The sequence below is a fragment of the Equus przewalskii genome, chromosome 24, assembly GCF_037783145.1.
Source record: "Equus przewalskii isolate Varuska chromosome 24, EquPr2, whole genome shotgun sequence".
In the NCBI taxonomy this organism is placed as follows: domain Eukaryota; kingdom Metazoa; phylum Chordata; class Mammalia; order Perissodactyla; family Equidae; genus Equus; species Equus przewalskii.
The window spans coordinates 6,983,808-7,007,309 of NC_091854.1; the positions used below are offsets into that span (position 1 = coordinate 6,983,808).

At 35.8% G+C, this 23,502-nt stretch overlaps 1 protein-coding gene across 6 annotated transcripts in view; it reads right to left on the minus strand.

The window, feature by feature from the left end:
* Positions 1 to 11,918: 11,918 nt before the first annotated feature.
* Positions 11,919 to 23,502, minus strand: part of MTF2 (metal response element binding transcription factor 2) — a 69,456-nt gene continuing 57,872 nt past the window's right edge. For all 6 annotated transcript variants that reach the window (XM_008529282.2, XM_070592637.1, XM_070592635.1 and 3 more), the window contains 6 exons: positions 21,906 to 21,973; positions 20,177 to 20,347; positions 15,974 to 16,079; positions 15,801 to 15,853; positions 15,584 to 15,688; positions 11,919 to 14,346 (listed from right to left, as the gene is read on the minus strand). In XM_008529282.2, the coding sequence (XP_008527504.1) occupies positions 13,989 to 14,346; positions 15,584 to 15,688; positions 15,801 to 15,853; positions 15,974 to 16,079; positions 20,177 to 20,347; positions 21,906 to 21,973 (861 nt within the window). In that variant the 3' untranslated portion in view covers positions 11,919 to 13,988. The remainder of the gene's footprint in view (positions 14,347 to 15,583; positions 15,689 to 15,800; positions 15,854 to 15,973; positions 16,080 to 20,176; positions 20,348 to 21,905; positions 21,974 to 23,502) is intronic.

Genomic DNA, 23,502 nt, shown 5'->3' on the forward strand with positions numbered 1-23,502 from the left:
AAGTGCTCAAAATATAGGGGCAAAGATCATTCTGAAAGTTTGGAATTCTAAATAAGCACCTGGGAGCTTGTTCCACTCCTCTACCTACCCAAGACAGTGATTGTTTAAGCCTAGAATGTGGTTCCAGAATCTTAATTCTTAACCAACACAATTTGAGATTATGTCGTCCATTATCCCTGGACCATTTGCCAACTGGGTGATCTTGGGAAATCAAAACTCCTTTGAGCCCATTTCTTCATTTGTAGAAATAATTTAAGTAACATCTCAAAACTTAATTAAAATAGCATATAGGAGAGTCCAGTGCTTGGAGTTTGGTGTATTATTGGTCATTTCCTTCATACCATCTAGACAAGCCACTCTTCGCCTACAAGGCGGTAGAATTCCTCAGGCAACTTTCTGCTTCTGCACTCCCATCACTTGAGATGTGTGGGCTTCGGGAAGGCTTGTCATTAGAAACTGGAGCCATACTACACTTAACGTATATCTGAGGCGAGGGCACAGAATAAAGAATCCAGACCTAAGGTGATGTTATATGAGAGTCGGCACATTGAGATGGACTCTGGATCCCTGCATCTGAAAGAAGAGAGCGAGAAAATACAGGGTAGGGAAAAAATTTGGGGGTCTTCAATGACCATGAGTCAACAGGAAAATCAACAATGAGAATCAGTTGTCTGACACTGAAATGAACTCCCTTATATATAAAGAAAGAGACTACTCCCCAATGCTGGAAGTTTTCAAGTGGCAATAATGATCAGATGTTTGTAAAAGGGATTGTTTCTACATCTGACATCAAGTGGGTTGATGGACTAATAAACCTATCCTTTCCACCCTTATTTTAATTCTAAAAGGACTAGTAAAGCCATTTGTAGGAGAAAGCTGAAAGAAAAGCCCTGAGCTTCAAGTCACATTTTAGAGTTCTATTTTGCTGGATTCTTGCTTGGTATTCAAAAACAAATTGGAAACGAAATTAGAAACACAATACCATTTACAACCACTCCAAAGAAAATGACATGCTTAGGTATAAATCTAATAAAACATACAAGGATCTGTATGCTGAAATTATCAAATGCTGGTGAAAGAAATCAAAGACCTACATAAATGGAGAAGTATACCATGTTCATGGATTGGAAAGCTCAACTTAGTAAAAAGGTCAATTCTTCCAAAATTAATCTAAATATAACTTAATTACTATGAAAATCCAGCAAGGTCTTTTTGTAGACAGAGATGAGCTTAGTCTAAAATTTACATGGAAAGGCAAAGCACTAAAACAATTTTGAAAAAGAATAAAGCTAGCTATGTTAATGCTTACTATATAGCTACAGTAATCAACACTGCATGGTATTGGTGGAGGGAAAGACACAAAGATCAGCGGAAGAGAGATGCTAGAAATACACCAAAACAAGTCCAGGTGATTTTTCACAAAGGTGCAAAAGGAATTCAATAGGGAAAAGCAAGCCTTTTAAATAAACAGTGCTGGAGCAATTGGGACAAACAGGTAATTATATGAACATAACTGTAAAAAACTATAAAGCTTTTCAAATTATGAGAAAATCTTCAGGACCTAGAGCTAGACAAAGAATTTTCACACGACACCAAATGCATGACCCATAAAAGGAAAAACTGATCAACTGAACCTAATCAAAAAGAAAACTTTTGCTCTACACAAGACCCTGTTAAGGGGATGAAAAAATAAGCTACAGATGGGGAGAAAATACATACAAACTACATATCCAAAAAAGGACTACAATATATAAAGAATTCTCAAAGCTCAACAGTAAAAAAACCCAATTTAATTAGAAAATGGGCAAATGACATGAACAGACATTTCAATGAAGAAAGTATGTGGATGGCAAATAAGCACATGAACAGATGTTCTACATCATTACCATTAGGGAAATTCAACTTAAAACCATAATGAGATATCATTACACACCTACCAGAATGGCTAAAATAAAAAATAGTTACAACACCAAATGCTGGCAAGGATACAGAGAAACTGGATCACTCATACACGGCTAGTGGGACATAAAATGGTAGAGTCACTTCAGGAAATATTTTGGCAGTTTCTTATGAAACTAAACATGCACTTACCATGCAACCCAGCATTTATACTCTTGGACACTTACCCCTGAAAAATGAAAACATATGTTCAAATAAAAACCTGTAAACATTTCAAATTCCACATAGCAGCTTCATTTGTAATAGCCCCAAACTGGAAATAACCCAACTGTCCTTCAAAGAGTGAATGGTTAACCTTTAGTACACCCATACCGTGAAATACTTACTATGCAGCAAGAAAAAGGAATAAACTATTGATATATGCAACAATTTGGGTGGACCTCAAGGGAATTAAGGTCAGTGGGGAAAAAAACCCATTCTTAAAAGGTTACACACTGTATGATTCCTTTTATGTAACATTTTTGAAATAAAATTAGAGACAGAAAACAGATTAGTGGTTGCCAGTTGTTAGGAATGGAAGGAAGAAAGGAAGAAAGAAAATGTGGCTATAAAGGAAGCCTTGTGGTGGAACAATTCTGTTTTGAGTGGTGGTTGTATAAATCTACATGTGATATAATTACATAGAACTATATATACCCACACACAAATGAGTGTTTGTAAAATTGGTGAAATTTGAACAAACTGGACTGCACCAACGTCTATTTTCTGGATTTGATATTGTACCATGTGCAAGATGTTACCATTGGGGGAACCTGTGTGAAAAGTACACAGGAACTCCTTGTACATTTTTTTTGCTACTTCTTGTGAATCTATAATTATTTCAAAATAAAAATTTAAAACAAAAATGGGGAAGATGAATTTTATACCTGACACAGACATTAGTGTGTTGGTATATACATATTTCTGAATGAGCCCAGGAATGAGTAAAATAATTTACTCTAACTTCAAATTAAATAAAACCAAAATATTATCAGTGAAAAACCAATTGTCATTTTAGGTATTGCTTCAATTCTTAAGAATTTAGTTATCAGTAGAAAGATGAAACACTGTATTCTTCAGGAAGCTTAAGGAATTGAGCCTGATTGGTTATACATGAAATATGAAAGAAGAATCCAGAGTCAACCTTTTTCCTTTCTGAAGCAATTCCATATTCTAAAATATTATCCAGAGGTTATACTATGATGAACTGGTTATTAGAACACTACCATAGGGAGACCACAGCTATTTCTCAAATGTTGCAGAAGCACTGTTCTGTGAATCTCAACAGAGAAGCTATCCCTGACTTTTTAGCACTGATCATACAACACCATAATTAACATATACAAACCCTCTACTAGACTCTAATCTCTGAAGGCAGAGAACACGTCTATTATATCCACCGCACCCAGTACAATGCCTAAAACACAGTATTTGCTGATGCAAAAAGGAGGCACACAGTTTATTATTAAGTGAAAAGTAAAGTTTCAAAACAACATGAATGATCTTTTTTCAGTAAAAACAAAGAGAAATAGATAAAAAGGCTAGAAGCCTACATCATTATGTCTGGATTGTAGAACTGGGGGGATTTTCAGAATCTTTTATAGTTTGTGTTGTCTGAATTTTTCACTGAGAAATATTTTTATATTATACTTAGAAAATAGTGAAGCTTTTCCATTTTGGGGAAAAAAAAACACAACAGGATTGATAAAAGGTTTCCTGCCCTGTTTTTCTCATCTACTACTTCCATCCTTCCCCATCACTGCCCTTTCTTCTAAACCACATCTTCATTCTCTTGGAACTGCTTCACTAATTCTTCTTGTTGCCAGCTAAGGTACAACAACTTGGGGTTAAGCATAAAGGTAATACATTAGAAACAAATTAGCATTATTTCCTCCAAGTCAGGTTTAGTTGAGGAAAAAGAGTACTATTCACTCCAGATGTAAATTTCTATTACAAGAAAATCCAGAATTGGAGACTATTACAGTTTTCTTATGAAGGGAATTAATTGCTTGTTGATTGTAATATTTAATTAGTTTTCAAGGTCCCCTACTACTGGACTATAGCAAATGCTCGTCATTTTCTAAACCGAAATTTATATTTCTCAATTCCAAAGAAAAAGTAAATCAGTTTTAGTAACTACTTGAAATATTTTAACGCTGCTTTCCAGTGTTAACCAAGAAAATCATCTGACATTTTTCCTCATCACTCTAAATATCTTATAAATATTTTTATTATTAATTTTTCTTCCCAGAACAGTCTTTTCCTCATTCATTTTAAAACCCAAACTATTTGCATATTACTTCTTTTCAATATTTCTTTTTAAAAAGTATTTTCAAGTTTGATTTTTATTACTACCTGCTTTTTATGCAACTACACTTTGGAGTCCAGTATGGACTTTTGTATCCACAGTATCCACCTGGAAAGCCCTATGAAGTATTCTCTTGGAAACACTTCCAAGTGCTTTTGCTTCAGAATAAGCTTTCTTTTCTTTTCTTTTCTTTTCTTTTTTGCTGAAGAAGATTCGCCCTGAGCTAATATCAGTTGCCAATCTTCCTCTATTTTGTATGTGAGCCACCGCCACAGCATGGCCACTGATAGATAAATGATGTAGGTCCATGCCTGGGAACTAAACCCGGGCTGCCAAAGCAGAATGCACTGAACTTAACCACTAAACCACGGGGGCTGGCCCCAGGAGAAGCTTTTAAATAAAACAATGCAATGGTTTCCCACTATAAATATAGGTATTACTTGCTTCAACAAAACAAATACTTGTTTTGTTCAGCTAATACCTTCTAAATAATTATTTCCATATTACGACAGCGAGTATGACAGAAAACCCATATTTTAATTGAAAGTCCTACATACTTGCCACAGTACCACCATAAAGAAACTTGAGTGTTCTAGGTCTTTGCTTAAAGAATGGTGACAAGCAAGTTTTCAATAATAAAGAGCATAAGCTTCTGGGAAATGCCTGGCAGAAGCAGTAGCTAAGAACTAGTCTTGTTCCATAATCTGGTCCTACTCCACTTCTTTACTACTACCTTTACTTCAAAGCATCAACCTTTTGTTCCAACCAAGCCTAACTTCCTTCCTTACTGTTCTCTGAACTAACCTGCTCCTCTTCTGTTCCCTCTGTTTAGTAACATCACTAGCCTCCCAGGCCTTCAAAACTTAAAGACCTCTTACCTGCTAAGTCACCAAGTATTGTCAGCTAATCTCCCTAATCTTTCTCATGCGTATTCTCAACATTCCTACTGCTTCTACTACACCTCAGATTTACTGAGATTTAGATTAGCTCTAGCTGGCTTTGCTGCTCACACGATTTCCCTCTAATTCATCCTAAATACCAGTGCCAAACTAATCTTAATACACACCTTAGCAGGATGGTTCAATATCCACAAATCAATCAATGTGATACATGACATAAACAAAATGAGGAATAAAAACCACATGATTATCTCAGTAGATGCTGAGAAAGCATATGACAAGATCCAACATCCATTTATGATAGAAACTCTGAATATAATGGGCATAGAAGAAAAGTACCTGAACATGATAAAGGCCATTTATGACAAACCCACAGCCAACATCATACTCAATGGGGAAAAACTGAAAGCCATCCTTCTGAGAAGAGGAACAAGACAAGAGTGCCCACTCTCATCATTCTTACTCAACATAGTACTGGAGGTTTTTAGCAGAGCAATTAGGCAAGAGAAACAAATAAAAGAGATCCAAATAGGCAATGAAGAAGTGAAACTCTCACTGTTTGCAGATGACATGATTTTATATATAGAAAACCCTAAAGAATCCATCGGAAAACTATAAGAAATAATCAACAACTACAGCAAAGTTGCAGGGTACAAAATCAACTTACAAAAATCAGTTGCATTTCTATACCCTAATAATGAACTAACAGAAAGAGAACTCAAAAATCAATCCTGTTTACAACTGCAACAAAAAGAACAAAATATCTAGGAATAAATTTAACCAAGGAAGTGAAAGACCTATATAGTGAAAACTGTAAGACATTATTGAAAGAAATCGATGATGACATAAAGAAATGGAAAGGAATTCCATGCACATGGATTCGAAGGCTAAATATAATTAAAATGTCCATACTACCTAAAGCAATCTAGAAATTCAGTGCAATCCCAATCAGCATCCCACTGACATTCTTCACAGAAACATAACAAAGAATCCTAAAATTCATATGGGCCAACAAAAGACCCCGAATTTCTAAAGCAATCCTGAGGAAAAAGAACAAAGCTGGAGGCATCAAAATCCCTGACTTCAAAATATACTACAAAGCTATAGTAAACAAAACAGCATGGTACCAGCAAAAAAACACAGACAGATCAATGGAACAGAATTGAAAGCCCAGAAATAAAACCACACATCTACAGACAGCTAATCTTCTACAAAGCAGCCAAGAACATACAATGGAGAAAGGAAAGTCTCTTCAATAAACGGTGTTGGGAGAACTGGACAGCCACATGCAAAGGAATGGAAGTAGACCATTATCTTTCACCATACACAAAAATTAACTCAAAATGGATCAAAGACTTGAAGGTAAGACCCGAAACCATAAAACTCCTAAAAAAAAAATATACAGGTAACACACTCTTTGACATCGCTCTTAGAAGGATCTTGTCAAATATGTCTACTCAGACAAGGGAAACAAAAGAAAAAATAAACAAGTAGGACTTCATCAGACTAAAGAGTTTCTGCAAGGCAAAGGAAACCAGGATCAAAACAAAAGACAAGCCACCAACTGGGAGAAAATATCTGCAAATCATATATCCAACAAGGGGTTAATCTCCGTACTATATAAAGAACTCACATTACTCAACAACAAAAAAACCAAACAACCCAATCAAAAAATGGGCAGAGAATATGAACAGATATTTCTCCAAAGAGGATATACAGATGGCCAAGAGGCACATGAAAAGATGCTCAACATCACTGATCATCAGGAAAACGCAAATCAAAACTACACTAAGATATCACCATACACCCATTAGAATAGCTATAATAACCAAGACAAAAAATAACAAATGTTGGAGAGGTTGTGGAGAAAAGGGAACCCTCATACACCGCTGGTGGGAATGTAAACTGGTGCAGCCACTATGGAAAACAACATGGAGATTTAATCAAAAAATTAAAAAGAGGGGCCAGCCTGGTGGCGTAATGGTTAAGTTCACATGTTCCAGTTCAGCAGCCCAGGGTTCACTGGTTCGGATCCCAGGTGCAGACCTATGCACTGCTTGTCAAACCATGCTGTGGTAGGCGTCCCACATATAAAGAGGAAGGTGGGCATGGATGTTAGCTCAGGGCCAGTGTTCCTCAGCAAAAAGAGAAGGATTGGCAGCAGATGTTAGCTCAGGGCTAACCTTCCTCAAAAAAAAAAAAACATTAGAAATAGAAATACCATATGACCCAGGTATCTCACAACTGGATATTTATCCAAAGAACTTGAAATCAACAATTCAAAGAGACTTACGCACCCCTGTGTTCATTGCAGCATTATTCACTATAGCCAAGAAGTAGAGGCAACCCAAGTGCCCATCAACTGGTGATTGGATAAATAAGATGTGGTATATATTTACAATGGACTACTCCTTAGCCATAAAAAAAGACAAAATCTGGGGCCGGCTCCATGGCCGAGTGGTTAAGTTTGCGTGCTCCGCTGCGGCGGCCCAGGGTTCAGATCCTGGGCGTGGATATGGCACCACTCGTCAGGCCACGTTGAGGCGGCGTTCCACATCCCACAACTAGAAGGACCTGCAACTAAGATATACAACTATGTTGCGGGGGGGCGGGGGAGGGGGCGGTTTGGGAAATAAAGCAGAAAAAAAAAAAAAGGTTGGCAACAGTTGTTAGCCCAGATGCCAATCCTTAAAAAATAAAAAAAAAAAAAAGACAAAATCATCCCATTTGCAACAACATGGATGGACCCTGAGGGTATTATGTTAAGCAAAATAAGCCAGACAGAGAAAGACAAACACCATATGATTTCACTCATATGTGGAAGATAAACTAACAGATGGACAAAGAGAACAGTTTAGTGGTTAACAAAGGGGAAGGGGATTAGGAGTTGGGCATAAGGGGTGAAGGGGCATATTTATTTATATGGTGACTGACAATAACGTACAACTGAAATTTCACAATGTTATAAACTATTAAGGCCTCAATAAAATTTAAAAAATTTTTAAGAATAGCTTTCTAATGACGTAATTCTTCACTGGAAAATTTATATGCAGAGGTAAAAATAAGAGAGAAAGTCTAAAATATAAAGTTATACAAAATTATAACACAAAAAAATTAATAGATCTGTTATAGATATGCTCTTGGATTCTGGAAGAGATTTGGTGATAAAGGGATACAGGAACCAAAACTGTGCCTCCATAAGTCTTAGACAAACCAACAGTCTTTCCCTCCCAAAAGTCTGTCCAACAAGCTTCATTTCCTTAAACTTCCTTATCTCCTCAAGGAAAAGTTTAACTTCAGGGATACCTAAGCAAGCTTTACATATTTTCAAAGGGACTCAAATTCTCACAAAAATCTTGTTTTTGTCTCAAATTCTGTATAGGAAAAATTTCCTTACATTCCACTAATAGTATTAAAGATAAAATATGTAAGATGTCAATTATTGGTTAAAATAACACTAATTAGAATACTTCTCTAAGTTCATATTATTAATACTGGATGCTGCTATAAACATTTAACCTAAATTTACAACTTCTTTTTGAATAACTTTATTTTTTTTCATTTATTTATTTTTTTGAGGAAGGTTAGCCCTGAGCTAACATCCACCACCAATCCTCCTCTTTTTGCTGAGGAAGAGCGGCCCTGAGCTAACATCTGTGCCCATCTTCCTCTATTTTAAATGTGGGATGCCTGCCACAGCATGGTTTGATAAGTGGTGCGAAGGTCCACGCCCAGGATCCAAACTGGTGAACCCTGGGCCGCCGAAAAGTAGCATGCAAACTTAACCGCTAATGCCACCGGCCGGCCCTGAGTAACTTTTAATGTAACTTATTTACTTACATAAACTATAATGTTCTAAAATTACATATGCAAATTATCAACTTATATAAACACATAATAGCAACGTAACCCAGTTTTTAAAAATCATTCAAAAATGGTATTTCTCCAGCAAAAGTAAAACATTTAAAAAACTTAATTTCTTAAATTGTTTTTGGTGAGCTTACTTTTAATTTCTGCTTGATACAAAAAAATTATTTTTAACTAGCTGCTATATATCGATTCAGATATTGTCAACATTTTTCCTTTTCAGTTCTTGACATAACTAATGATGGCCTGAATAACCCTGTTAGAACTAAACAACAAAATGTAAATAGTCTTATTTAATTCTCCAAGCCCAGGTCACACACCAAAGCACTGAGGATCAAACAGAAACATCCACAAAAGTCAGTGGAAGTCAAAAGCCATGTGCAGACCACCTCTCACAGGATGACTCCGAGACTGAACAATCAAAGTCCTCCAAAACATAGCTATCCATCTGCCACAGTTTCGTAGCACTGATTCTTGCACATATTTTGTCTACGTTCCATGAACTCAAGATCAGTGCTGCTCTTGTGATACTCAAGAAGACTCAAGGAAAGTAATTAAATACTAAAGAATAAGATCTTTGTCAAGCAGAGTTAAGCTTTGGAGGGCCACAAACCATTATCTAAGACTTTTTTGCCACCCCATGAATCAATCTGTGCCCATTTTGGGACTATATTACTCATTGAGAAAGCATGTTATAGGCTACAAAAAAAGAGGGGGAGGCGGATTGAATATCTTTTGGTAAACACAAGGAACAGAAATTAGACTAATGATTTTGAAGAGGATATATGTTCGTTTTTTCCACTAAGTACATTTTTTCATCTATGAAAGTTTTGTTCGTTTGTTTGCTTAAATCCAACACAAAGGGCTGGCCCAGTGGTGTAGTGCTTAAGTTCGTGCACTCCACTTCAGGTGGCCTGGGGTTTGCCAGTTTGGATCCCGGGAATGGCCCCAGCACCGCCTGTCAAGCTACACTGTGGCGGCATCCCACATAAAATAGAGGAAGATTGCCACAGAGGTTAGCTCAGTGACAATCTTCCTCAAGCAAAAAGAGGAAGACTGGCAACAGACATATTAGCTCAGGGCCAATCTTCTTCACAAAAATATCCAGTGGAAAATTTTCTTGAATGAGATATCACATTCCTTGAAAATGCTGCAAAAGTGTGGAGTTATTACTAAGCATCCAGTTTCAATACTCATCATCTCCAACAAAGAGAAAATGCAAGGGGAACAAGCAAAGAGGGGTTTTGTTGGGTATAAATGAGGGTAGGGGAGGAAAAAAGAGTGAACTGGTTAATTTGGAGTCTTATTCTAATTTTAAATATAAAGACAACATAATCTTTTGCTCTAGCTATTGCCCCAAGACATTTTTTCTTGATTTTATTTATTTTTTTGGTGAAGAAGATTGGCCCTGAGCTACATCTGTTGCCAATCTTCCTGTTTTGTTGCTTGAGGAAGATTATCACTGAGCTAATACCTGTGCCAGTCTCCCTCTATTTTATATGTGGGATGCCTGCCACAGCATGGCTTGATGAGTGGTGTATAGGTCCACGTCTGGGATCCAAAACCGTGAACCCCAGGCCACCAAAATGGAGTGCACAAACTCAACCACTACACCACCAGGCCGGCCCTGTCAAGACATTTTGATACTATAACTTAAAAGTTACAAACATTATACTCGCTCCCAATACCTGTCGTTCAGAGAGCCAATCAGTTTGCTTTCACAGCTTCTCCCATCTCCAAATTTCTATCAGTCAAGACATCTGGCTTCTTAACTGCTACTAATTAGAAAAGAATTCATGATCAGATAAAATTCTCACTTTACATTTAACTGTCAAGTTTTTATTTTCCTGAGGAAAGAACATGACTGATCAACTGCCAGAGTAAAAACCAAAGGAGACTTTCAGGAGTGCATATTCATAGACATACTCAAATATAAAGAGGAAAACTTCCACACACAAACAGGGCATTTTTTACTCTTTCCCAAAACTGCCTGGACACATTCCTTTGCCATGACATCCTCATTCAAACTACTCCAGAACCACATTATAAAACAGTCTGCTATAACTATGTAAGTCAGATCATGTTCCAACCAAAACTTAATAGTACCTAACAGAAAACTCAATCAGCCTAAAACACAGAATTAGTTCTACCCCCAGCACTAGTAATAGAAATCTTGTGAATATATACACAAAGAAACCAAGCATGCATAGTTGGACAGACCTTGCAAAATAAAAGGGGAAAGTAACCCTCAATATCAGTGAACATTCACTTCTACTAAACATTTAGTAACAAAATATACCTAGCAAGCAAGATCTGACTTCATCATCCATACATTAGAATTTACAGAATAACCGACAGCTCATATTCTCATCTAGTTTGATCACCTAAGGGCCTAAGAATCCATATTTATCATTTATTATCAGGATAGTCATAAAAATTCATTTGTTTTGGATAAAAATGGAATTAAAATGAGTTTATTTTTACATCTTTTCTTTCTGTAACCCAGGGGCAAAGATTTTTAGGAAAAAAACAGAAAATCCTTTTATGTGAACCCTGACACCGTCTATGTAAGTAAGAAGAAAAGAAAACAAAGTTGAAAAGCCTGCATTTTTTTGAAGTTTGGGGACAGGGTGGGTAAAGGGAGATAATATTGTCTTTCAAGTACAAAGTGTACAAGCTGGCTAAATAGTTTATTTTTTTAAAGGATCACTTAAGATGAACATGCAATAATTATTATATTATTTTGGGGACAAAAAGAAAATGTAAGCAAAGTTTTATAAAGATTAATTCCAGTGAACATATTTACAATGAAACTGAAAAATCCTTAGCTCCCTGGCTAAATAAAGGCAGTCATCCACTGCACCAGTGTGTATTTTCAAGCAAATACAGAAGCAAAACTCATTAGCTCTTTAAAAAATACACACATTTAATGTTGGTCTGTTTTAATTCTAAGTAAAGCAATTCCAAAAATACAAACTGAACATCAGAGCCATGTGAACCACCATGATAAAATAAAACAGACATTCACAATAATTACGTCTAAAGACAGTTCAGCTTAATAAATCATCTTCCAAGTATGCTAAAGAAAAAGTTACTAAAAATACTGCTGGTGTTCAGTTAGAATTAAAGGACTTTGGGGAAAATGAAATAATATGTATACAGGTGGAGTGAATAAGGTTACACGGGATTTACATTTTACATTACCCCTAGATATAAACAAACATTCAAAATCAACACAAACTCTGTGTGTTATTCAAAATATTGCAGCTGCAGGAAAGGCAACTTTAAATTAATAGCTAGGGGAAAATCAAGTTTTGGTGGAGGTAAACAGAAGTGACAGTTTTTAATTTGCACTTTTGTAAAGCTCATTTATACCTGGCCAACCAGGAACCAAATGCAGGACAACGAAGTTCTCTGCTTCTTTTGGCTATAATGTGACAAGAAAAGATCATCTTTTGAAGATGTTTAAAGAAATAAAGCAACTTTCTTTATAAACAGTCAAATAATCAATCAATGGAATAAATAAGTACTAACCCACATTTTTACCACTCTGTAATCACTACACTTTACATATTTTTCATTTTGGCGGCAAATTCCCCAATTTTTAGGCTAAAATCCACCAATCACTTTTAAGGGTGAAATGAATAGCCACCAAAATAAGAATATTCTTCTGTTTACTCTTTGGCTAAAAAAGAAAACAAACAAACAAAACAAAACAAAAAGAAACAGAAGACAACTCTAACACTGGTGATAAAAGAAACTGTTTTTTTTACATGTAAAATAAAGTTATCAATTTAAATCTTGGTACATTTTATAAAAACAAGAGGTAATGTTGTAATAAAACAGCGGTAGCCTTGGCAGGCACCATACTGTTTGTTAACCCTGTGCAATAAAATACTTTGTTCATACTACACTTATTCAACATGACTAACAGTTACTACAGACATTTCAGGAATCTTCACGGGACTCCTACAGACTTACTGTTAAAACTGAGAGACATTTACAATCATAATGTGCCATGAAAACTTGAAAACGTTACTTCTAGTAGGAGATAATGTTCATATTATTTGAATTTGTTTTAGGTACTGAACAGCTGAGTTACAAGGACTGAAAGTGAAAAGCATTCTAAAAGCCCATGAACACTGTTGTTCACACCCTTCTTCAGAACACACTAAACTTGTTTGACACATTTCTCTTCATACATAGCAAGCAACAGCACCCAATAAAAGCCTGAGAAGAAATGCTGCTGTGTAAATACTGCAACTATTCCTGAAAAAAGAATTATGGGATATATACTCCAAAGCTGCCCATTCCCATAATTTGTATTGCATAGGTCACATAATCACACACATATATATACACATGTGTGTATATATATGCACATGCAAAGAATATATTAAGACGACAATGAAGTCTAGTCACAGAGCAATTTACAGGCTCAATATATTTTTTACACTTTGCTTGAAAGAAAATTTCAATATTTTACAATCTTTTAGTAGGCATTATATACACTGCACTTTGTGAAATCTAAAAGGTATTGAAATAAACTTTTTCCAACATTTTGGTAACAAAACAGACAATGTTTCTCCAAATACTTGTGCTATCTATCTACATGATCTGTTTGCTCTGATAACCACTAATCACAAAAACTGACTCAATGGAATAATTAGAAAAATTATCTAACACCATGCATGGGTTTGAATCATTTTTAATATCCTATCCTAGAAACATTCTACAAATCTTAAGATTTAAAAAAATTAAGTCTCTGTTCTGATTTTTAAAAGATAGCTTTTTATGACAATATCCATAACATTGACAGGTACATGTTAAGGCTAGTATCATTTCCTTTTGTGAATTTTTTTGACTTTTTATTTTTTTTTTTTTTAAGAAAGATAGTAAAAGCCAGACTCCTTTAGGGCTTTGAACTGTACCTACAGAAAATGAGAGTGCAGTGAACATAATGTTCAGTCCTACAGTCAGGATGCAGTTGCTCCTTCCCATTCCACAAGATACTGCACCTTTCCATCAAGTGTCACCCGACGAGCCAATACTCGATATTTTTCACCACATGCTATTCTACCTGCAGCACCAAAATAACTGGTAATGGAGTTTTTTAGATGATTGAGTTGTAGCTCCTGATCTGCTAAGTTATTCAAAATCTCTGTGTTGAGTTCATCAAATTGGTAATCTTCTTTGCCTTCATCATCTTTTACAATTTCTGAGTTCTGAGTCTGGAGTGCTCTTCTTGGAAGACGACCCCTTCTCCTCCGTAAATGTGGTATTGCAGCAGGCCAAGATCTTCCTGTACGAGTTCTTTTTCTGGAGTCAGATAATCTATGCAACAAAAAAAGCCACAATTGACCTCTAAGCTTATAAAGCATCCTTTGCCTACAAGGTAACTTCTCTGATTTATTTCTATCACTCTACTCTAAGTATAAACTCTTGCTGACACAAAAGCAGCCAAACCAAAACAATGAATGCTACATAAATGTAATGAACTAGAATAAGCACAAACTAGAAGTCGGGGTACCCTGGGTCTAGCTCTATGTGATACTGGCCAAATTCAAATCTCATATCCTCTGTGTTCTCTTAAGTGTAGAGCTTAAATGAAGGAGTTGAACTAGTTCATCTTTGAGGTCCTTTTCAGCTCAGAAATTCAACGATTTTACAATCTTATAACAAGGAGAGAATACAGCACAACAGCTGAATTCAAAGACTTTACAATCCTACTGTCTGAGTTAACATCCCACCTCTGTTATGCTTGCTAAACATGCTATCCTTGGCTTATTACTTAAAATCCTCTAAGTCTCAGTTTCCATCTCTGTACAATGGGAATAAGAGGACCTACAACTCAAAAGATTGTTCTAAGAATTAAAAAAGACAATGTATATAAAAAGCTTACCACAATGCTGAGTCAGAGGCAAAAAATACAGCTCACATCATTATTGTTCACAATTTATTAAAAAATAAGTTACATTTTAAGACTTTAAGTACTTAGACTTTTGTACAATTCACAAGAGCAGTTTTTAAAGAAAGGAAAGTATAAAACTTGCAAGCTCATAGTTCCGATCCAAGTAAAGTAAACTTTTCACACCTGATACATTATACTGGAAAAAGTTGTCCTTCTGAAATAAAATACTAGAGAGGAAGTCTGCTATTGATAAAAATCCTGAGTTTAAAATCTTTTTACTAACAAAAGGATTTATGTGCCTGATTCAGACTTATTAAAAAAAAAACAACCAAATCTTCCTAAAGCAAGGCACGGTTGTAGATTACAAGCATAAAAAGGTCTCACAGAAAACAGCACAGCCTATAAACACCAGTGTATCTATTCTCTGTGAACGCAGCAAATTTCCTAACAAATATGAAACTTTTAATGTTTCTGGTCTGAAAAGCAAAAATATTCAGATGAATATTAACAACCTAAAGAATCTACATATGAATTGCTTCTCAGAAGCTCAAAGACATACTCGTGTTACTTTCAATTGCTAAAAATTTATTTAATCATCACTTTACAAAGAAAAAGAGTCTAGAGGAAAATTAGAAAAGAATAAGAACATAAAATATCTACCCATAATGCCTGGAAATGCTAGACGAGGTAGTTTCTTTTGCACCGGAAGCACCCGTGAAATCCACATCTGAGGTATTGGATGAATGTGCAGTTCCCTCAGTTCTCCTGAGACAAAAGAATTTAAATGGTATAAAAACTATATTACATAACAATAGAAATACTAATTTCCCCCCCAAAAGAAAATTCCTAGGATAGGAGAAAATAATTTTCTATTTACCCTATAGAACAAGGTAAATCCAAGGTAGGATTCTCTGAAATTGATTCCTTTTCCTGAAAAATAAAAAAAGCATACTTAAAGCATGGTTCTAAAGAAGCCTGAAAAGACATTAGTTTCTCAGAAATTTTAAGCATCCCTCCTCTCTGAGAACATATACCAACATATCCTCTTACCAAAGGTGGCTCAGCAGTTTTCTGAATCATTTTTCTTGTATATGGGCCAGGGGGACGACCTACAGATTTTTTCTTTCCTTTTTTTTCTATGCCATTGCTTACTTCCCTGAAACATAAAACCATTATGTATTTAATCTCTGCATAAGGAAAACAAAAAGATGATGGACGATATACACTGTCATAATCTATTCTACTGTAATAATTAGGTTATATTTTCATATAATAATATAAAAATAATATTGAATATAAGTTGAATCTAAACGTTCGGTCAAGTACATAGATAATATATTCTAATTTAAATAAATATTTTTTGACTTAAAGGATATTTACCTATGAAAGGTTTAAGAAAAAATGTTCTCTTTAATACAATTCTGAAAAATATATAACATATAAAAATTAAAAAAACAAAAACAGACTACTATATTAAATGGAAGATTCCAAAACTCCTACAAGTTCAATTATTTAGGTTGTTACTATGTAGGTGCTTAGGGGATGTTTCAAAAATTTACTACTAAAAGTGATTATGAATTTAAGATAACCTCGTGGAACCAGGAAGGATCTATGCTAAAATATAGTAGCTATGAATAGAGGTTGCCTTTAGAGATAAATAAATAAATAAAGACTCCTTGAATATATACATACATACATCATTCATTCTTGAATGATGCTAATCAGGAGAATGAAGCCCAGAGTGGCAGAGCGTAAAGAAGGAAGGAATCCTTCATACTGGGCAGGGAGTCATTCAAAGAGTAAAATTAGAAAGATATAGAAAACTGTTTTTGAGACATAAAGGCAAATATCAAGCAATAGGAAGGAAAAAAAACAATAGTCAAGGACATCTAATTAATAGAAGAGAAGAAGAAAAGGGCAAATATCATTATACGGAATATCTATTTCATTTATTCAAGAATCATTATCTACCATATAGAGAGGATATTAGATAATATGAATACAAAGATGTTCCCTGTGCTAAGGGGTTCAAATTATAGTCAGAAGGCAACAAATGTGTATACAAGCAGGCTAATAAAATGGGTTAAGTACTATAAGAAAGTTATCCAGGAAAATTCAAATAAAAAACAAGGAAAAGGAACAACACATATATAATAGGCTAGAAAGAGGTGAATGGAGAAAATTAGGAAAGAACACCCCTCCAGATATCAAACTAAGGTTGGGGAATAAAGGTGGAAGTAGAAGGAAGTCTGGGGGAGCTAGAGGAACAAAGCATAACTTGAACCTGAATCAAAAGTCTCAAGGATAAGATGGATGGGGTATATATTTTATTTTGAAAGATAATCAACATAACATTTATAAAGGACCCCTTGACTAAAGAAAGAACTCTCAGATTAAAAAGAGCAACTCATGGGGCTGGCCCCGTGGCCGAGTGGTTAAGTTCGCGCGCTCCGCTGCAGGCGGCCCAGTGTTTCGTTGGTTCGAATCCTGGGCGCGGACATGGCACTGCTCATCAAACCATGCTGAGGCAGCATCCCACATGCCACAACTAGAAGGACCCACAACGAAGAATATACAACTATGTACCGGGGGGCTTTGGGGAGAAAAAGGAAAAAATAAAATCTTTAAAAAAATAAAAATAAATTAAAAAAAAAGAGCAACTCATACATAGGGCCCAGAAGGATCTGAGAATGCCTTTAAAGAAAGCTGAACCATTACCTGGTGGCATCAAACGAAAACCTAAAAGCTACCACAGATGGAGTGTCCTATCAAAATCATGACAGGAATGAGAAAGAAAGTTTGTACAAACTTTTTTTCTAATTCATAATATGGGTAATTGCTAGCAAAGGATTAATGATAAAATTTGAAAGTAGTAGGAATATTCTTTCCTTCAGGAAAAAAAAAAAACCCTTAAAATAATATCTACTTTATTACTGTCAACCCTCTGTAATTATATTTTCTTACTCTCCAAGATGACTCTCTCATACCTTTCACCTGCTCCTTAAATTTCCCTCTCTGCACACCCTCTCAACTATGTTTGCCTTATTATTTCATAGAGAAAATAGAAGTTACCAGGCAGTAACTTTAGTCATGTTCCAAGTGCCAAATCTACAAAAGAACCAGCATTTGTACTCATCTTTTTCACCCCATTTCAACAAAAGGGTGTAAGTCCTATCAAGGGCCACTTCCACCTTTAGGCTTTAAATCCCTTCCCCTTTGGCTTCTCAAAGACTACAATATCTTCAATTTCTTCCCCTCTCTCCTACACCAATCTCTTCTTCTCCACTAGATCACTCCTACTACAGGCAAAGACAGGTTCCAATTGTCTTCCATCTACTAAAACCCATCACTTGATCACTACCTTTCCCCTCTCTGGCTTCCATTCCATTTCCCTACTTGCCTTCACAGTAAAACTACTTCTGAGAGTTGACGACACATACCCTTTCCACTTTCTCTCTTCTCATTCAGAATTCAATTCTTAAAGATTATTTCTTTTCTCCTTTTCCTTTATTATTTATCATCATTATTATTTTGAATCTGCCTATGTCTCTTCTTTGCAGAAAAAGTCCAGTTCTGACATGTAGATTAGACAGGGATCGATTCAATCACACTTCCCCACTCCAAACTGACTTCTATCCTTACCTTTCAAAAAAAATTGTTTTTGTCAAAATCACTAATAACAGAACATAACCTTATCCAATGCACATTTTTCTCTCATCTTAATCCACCTCTTAGCAGCATTCAATACTGCTTTAATATACCCATCTTTCTTGAAACACTCCCCTTCTGGTTTTCATGACACCAAACTTTCCTGGTTTCCTCCTATCTCACTGATGATTCTTTTTCACTCTCCTTCATTTATTTTACCTCTTCCAAATCTCTGAATGATATCAGGGCATTATTCTGGACCACATTCTCTTCTCTTTCTCTCTATCTTCTTGCTCTCTAGGTAATTTCATTCATTCTCATGGCTTTATAAATCAGCTTCCAAGTTTATATCATGTGTCCTGACCTCCCCCGAACTCCTAACTTACCCAATTGCATATATCTAACATCATGGCCACTTACATATACTTCTTAAGAATCGCAAACTCAGTGAGTACGCATCAGAAGAAGGCTTCATACACCTTGCCAAAATCTGTTCTTCCAGATCTTGGTAACAGACACCACCACCCACCAGTTGCTCAAGCCAGAAATCTAGGCGTTGTTTAACTTTATTCCTCCCTTTCTTTTATAAATTTAATTCATTAGCAAAAGCAATAAATTCTACCTCCAACAGAGATCTTGAATGTGTTTTCTCTCCATTTACTGCTACCACCTACCCCTGCACAAGTAATCATCATCTCTCACCTAGACAAATAGAAGAGTCTTCATTCATTTTCTCTTGCTTCTATTTTTACCTCTGTACCTATCCAATTTCCAAACAGCATCCAAAAGGTTTTTTAAAAGGATAATTAAATCTGCTTACATCTTTAAAAAGCTCCCCATTATTCTTATAAAACAACCCACACTCCCTATGAGGCCTAGAAGACTCTATATGATCAAGCCCCCCCAACCTTTCCAACAACTTACGCTACTCTCTAGCCCTCATTCATACCTCACTAGCCTTCTGTGAGTTCCTAGAACATGCCTCATACCCTTCATACTTGTTATTTCCACTACCTTAAGTATTCCTCCCTTTGTTCTTTACCTTGTTAGGCCATTCTCATTCTTTAAGTTTCAGCTTAAACAGGCCTTCCTTAAGCCTCCTTCTTAAAGTAGACTCCTTCCCCTCTATCCATCCAGTACAGTCCAAATCCATATGCTACTTCCTAAATGGAACATCCATGATCTGTAATTATTTTACTTGTTTATCACCTTTCTTCCCCATTATAACATAAACCCCATCATGGCAGAGAGAAAGTCTATCTTGTTTGTCATTATATCCCCAGCACTTAGATAGCAAGGTGACTGATAAATGGAATGAATGAATGGATGAGAAATGAACAAACAAACAAAAAAACAGGCCAGTACTTGAGCTGTTTGCTAACAAAACCTATGGAGTTTATTCCTGGAAAGCCTAAGATCTAAAATAAATAAGTAAACATCTAGCATTAACTCTTCGTACTTTGTCTAAGCAAGAAATTATAAACAGGAAAACAAAGCAGGGTAACTGCCACTTGTACTTTCAAATATACTAATGAGACTAAATAACATATATTTTTAGTTACAAATAAGCTGGAGAGAAAAACTATGCCACAGATCAACTTTTACCTTGAATCAGATATAGGTTTGGATGCCTTTCTGCCTTTAATTTTAAATTCATGGGATGTTCCTTCAGGTTCTTTCTCTGCTTTGAAAGCCACATTTGGTGGCACAGGAGGAACTCGAATTCGCAACCCAAACAAATGCTTCTTCTTCTTTATTTCTTTCCCAGACATAAACCTAAATTTTTGAAAAAGATTAACAGAAAATTTAAAAACTGAACACATATACATGGCAGACCCTAACGCATAATTTTCAGATATAAATCGTTTATACATGAAAAGTCCACCCAATACCACAAACACTTGCTCTCTCCCCTTGCTCTCCTTGAGTCCTATCTGCCCCAGAGCCAGTCCACAGTAGGATGTGATTGGGGAGTAGGGAGGGAGGGATAGGATCAGAAGGAAGAGCATATGTCCACTTTTCTTTTTAAAACATGGTATCTAACTTTTGAAAGGAAGGAAAAAGACTACAGAGCACTCTCTTTAGTCCCAATATGTTTTTCCATATTTTGGTGTCATCTGTTGAAAATATCTCAAAAAAGGTTTAAGAGAAGAATTTTATTTCAGAGTGGATCTGTGAGGAGTGAAACTCTGGTCGGAAAGTAATAGGTGACAGCACAGGAAAGGAGAGTAGGAGACCAATCCTAGAGGCCCAGAAAAATAAAAGGGGTGTCTAGTGTGTCAGATCTGGAATTGGAAACAAACTAGAGCAGAAAGGTGTTATTTCAGTGTGGGCTTGAGTCTCTGAAAAATTTGCTCCTTAACCCTTTCCCAAAGTCCTTAGGGTCCTTATTCCAAAACACCCCCATCTATCTTGGCTCTACAAGAGCCTGTCTAGCTAGAAGCAGCACTACCAAACGCTTGGATCATCCCTCCGCTTTTACACAGGTTTTAGAAAGGGGAACCCCAATTTCTACCATAACAGGAACAGATGTATTTCTTGCACCCCAAGTTGGATTACAGAATCCACTGTCCCATAAAGTATTTTTACCAGCACGCTAACTGCTCAGGTACTTTATGGCTTTTTGAGCTTGCCTAAAGATCCAGCCACTAGTAAGTATAATGTTTTTTAATGAGGAAATTCTGTCAAGTTCAAAAAAAGCAACTCGTTACAAACAAAAATTTTACAATATAACTCACTAGTTGATTGGAGCCAGCTTAAACATTTAAAAAAAATTATTTCTAGTGAATTTTGAAAACATTTTTAAGAAACGTACTTATGCTGGCTTTAAAAAAAGAAGGGAAAGATCTATCAAGATCTTATATCAAACAATATCACTTAATTATTAGACCACGAATATTACTTTTCTATAACTGATAGCAATAACTAATCTTAAAACCATAGAAGATCACAATAATTTTAAAACTCATATTCTCTACAATATAGTCCCTTTTCTTTTGCATATTCCCACCAGCTAACAAGATTTTATTTTACTTTCAGTAAATTGCATTATAAAAATAGGTCATTACTGAATACACTTTTTCAACTGAACCGGCCAAATTCCCCTGAAATACTGAATCGTCTCCCAGCCACCATTCCCAGAGGATTGTTCTTCCCTTTTCCAAACCTTGAGAATCACTGTTTTACTCTGACTGAAAGAGAATAGGACATTAAAAAGTTTAAAATAGTATGTATTAGTTCTATACACCAACCCCACAATTCTTAAACAATGTTATTATTCCTTATACTTACTAAATGCCTCCCTCATAGGGATACATAAAATAAATCAACTTACATGGTCTTGTAATCATTTAATGCCTCCAAAACGTGCTCATATCTTTCAGATTTTGGTGTGTCTGCCAGCTGTGAAGTATCAAGAAACAATTTAACACACTATAATTTCATCAATCAGTAAGATACGGTTCTAGATAGAGGCAATGTGATACAGAAGAAAAGTGTACTGACTGGTAGTCAGAAGATCTACATTTTAATTCCAGGTCCTCACTCAGTAGCTGTGTGATCTAAAGCCATTTAATTTCTCAAGGCTTGTTTTTTTTCACCCATAAAAAAGAGAGTAAAAATCCTGCACTAATTACTTTACTAGTAATTGTATGGATCAAATGATATGCCTGAAATAACTAAACTGTAAAACATTAAATTTATTTTAATTCCATAACCTGGGGAAATAATACATTAGAAATACTTTAATATCAACCATAAAAGCTTCTAATAGATACTGATAGGGAGGAGTATAAAAAGTAATAAGAAACATACAATTTTATTTCCCAATACTTCTATTATTAGCACAAACCAATAATCTCTAACTTTAAAAAGTACTGTGAAATTTGGGGATTTTATTTTCATAAAAATTATAGACTTTGGCCAGCCCTAAAACCCGAAATGGCTCAGTAGTTTTTTTATCATCACAAACCATTTTAAAATCTAAGTATTCAATTGTATAAAATATTCTACTTTGTTCCAAAAAGGCCTCTTCCTTCAGAATTATTGCTGCCTGTTTTTCAAAGTTTAAAAACTAGGGCCCAACAGTAAAAAATTCTAAACTATAGGGGCTGGCCCCGTGGCCGAGTGGTTAAGTTCGCGCACTCCGCTGCAGGCGGCCCAGTGTTTCGTTGGTTCGAATCCTGGGCGCGGACATGGCACTGCTCATCAAACCACGCTGAGGCAGCGTCCCAGATGCCACAACTAGAAGGACCCACAACAAAGAATATACAACTATGTACCGGGGGGCTTTGGGGAGAAAAAGGAACAAAATAAAAATCTTTAAAAAAAATTATAAACTATGAAAGGACCATCCTGGGGCCAGCCCGGTGGCATAGCGGTTAAGTTTGTGGGCTCCACTTCAGTGGCCCAGGGTTGATGGGTTCGGATCCCAGGAGGAGACTCACACATCACTCATTAGGCCATGCTGTGGTGGCATCCTACACACAAAATAGAGGAATACTGGCACAAATGTTAGCTCAGTGACAATCTTACTCAAGCAAAAAGAGGAAGATGGGCAACAGATGTTAGCTTAGGTCCAACCCTCTTCATCAAAAACGAAAAAAAAAAAGGGACCATCCTCAATTAAATCACAAAAACTTTAAAAAATGCCAAAATATCACAGTTGACTTTCAAAATTACCACCAATATGTTCTTTACAAGTTCAAACTCCCAAAGCTCAGAACTGTTTCAAGTTAAAAGGGCAAACAAACCTGCCAAATAGAGTGCTGATGGTATAAGAGACTAATAAAGTCCTCTACTCCAATTTTCTTTCTTTTACAGACTAGTTGACACACATAAAAGTTAAATGAACTGCTCAAATTCACATGGCTGGTTAATGAGCTAGAACTTGAATCCAAGTGACAAAAAGTCCATTCATTCAACATTCACCA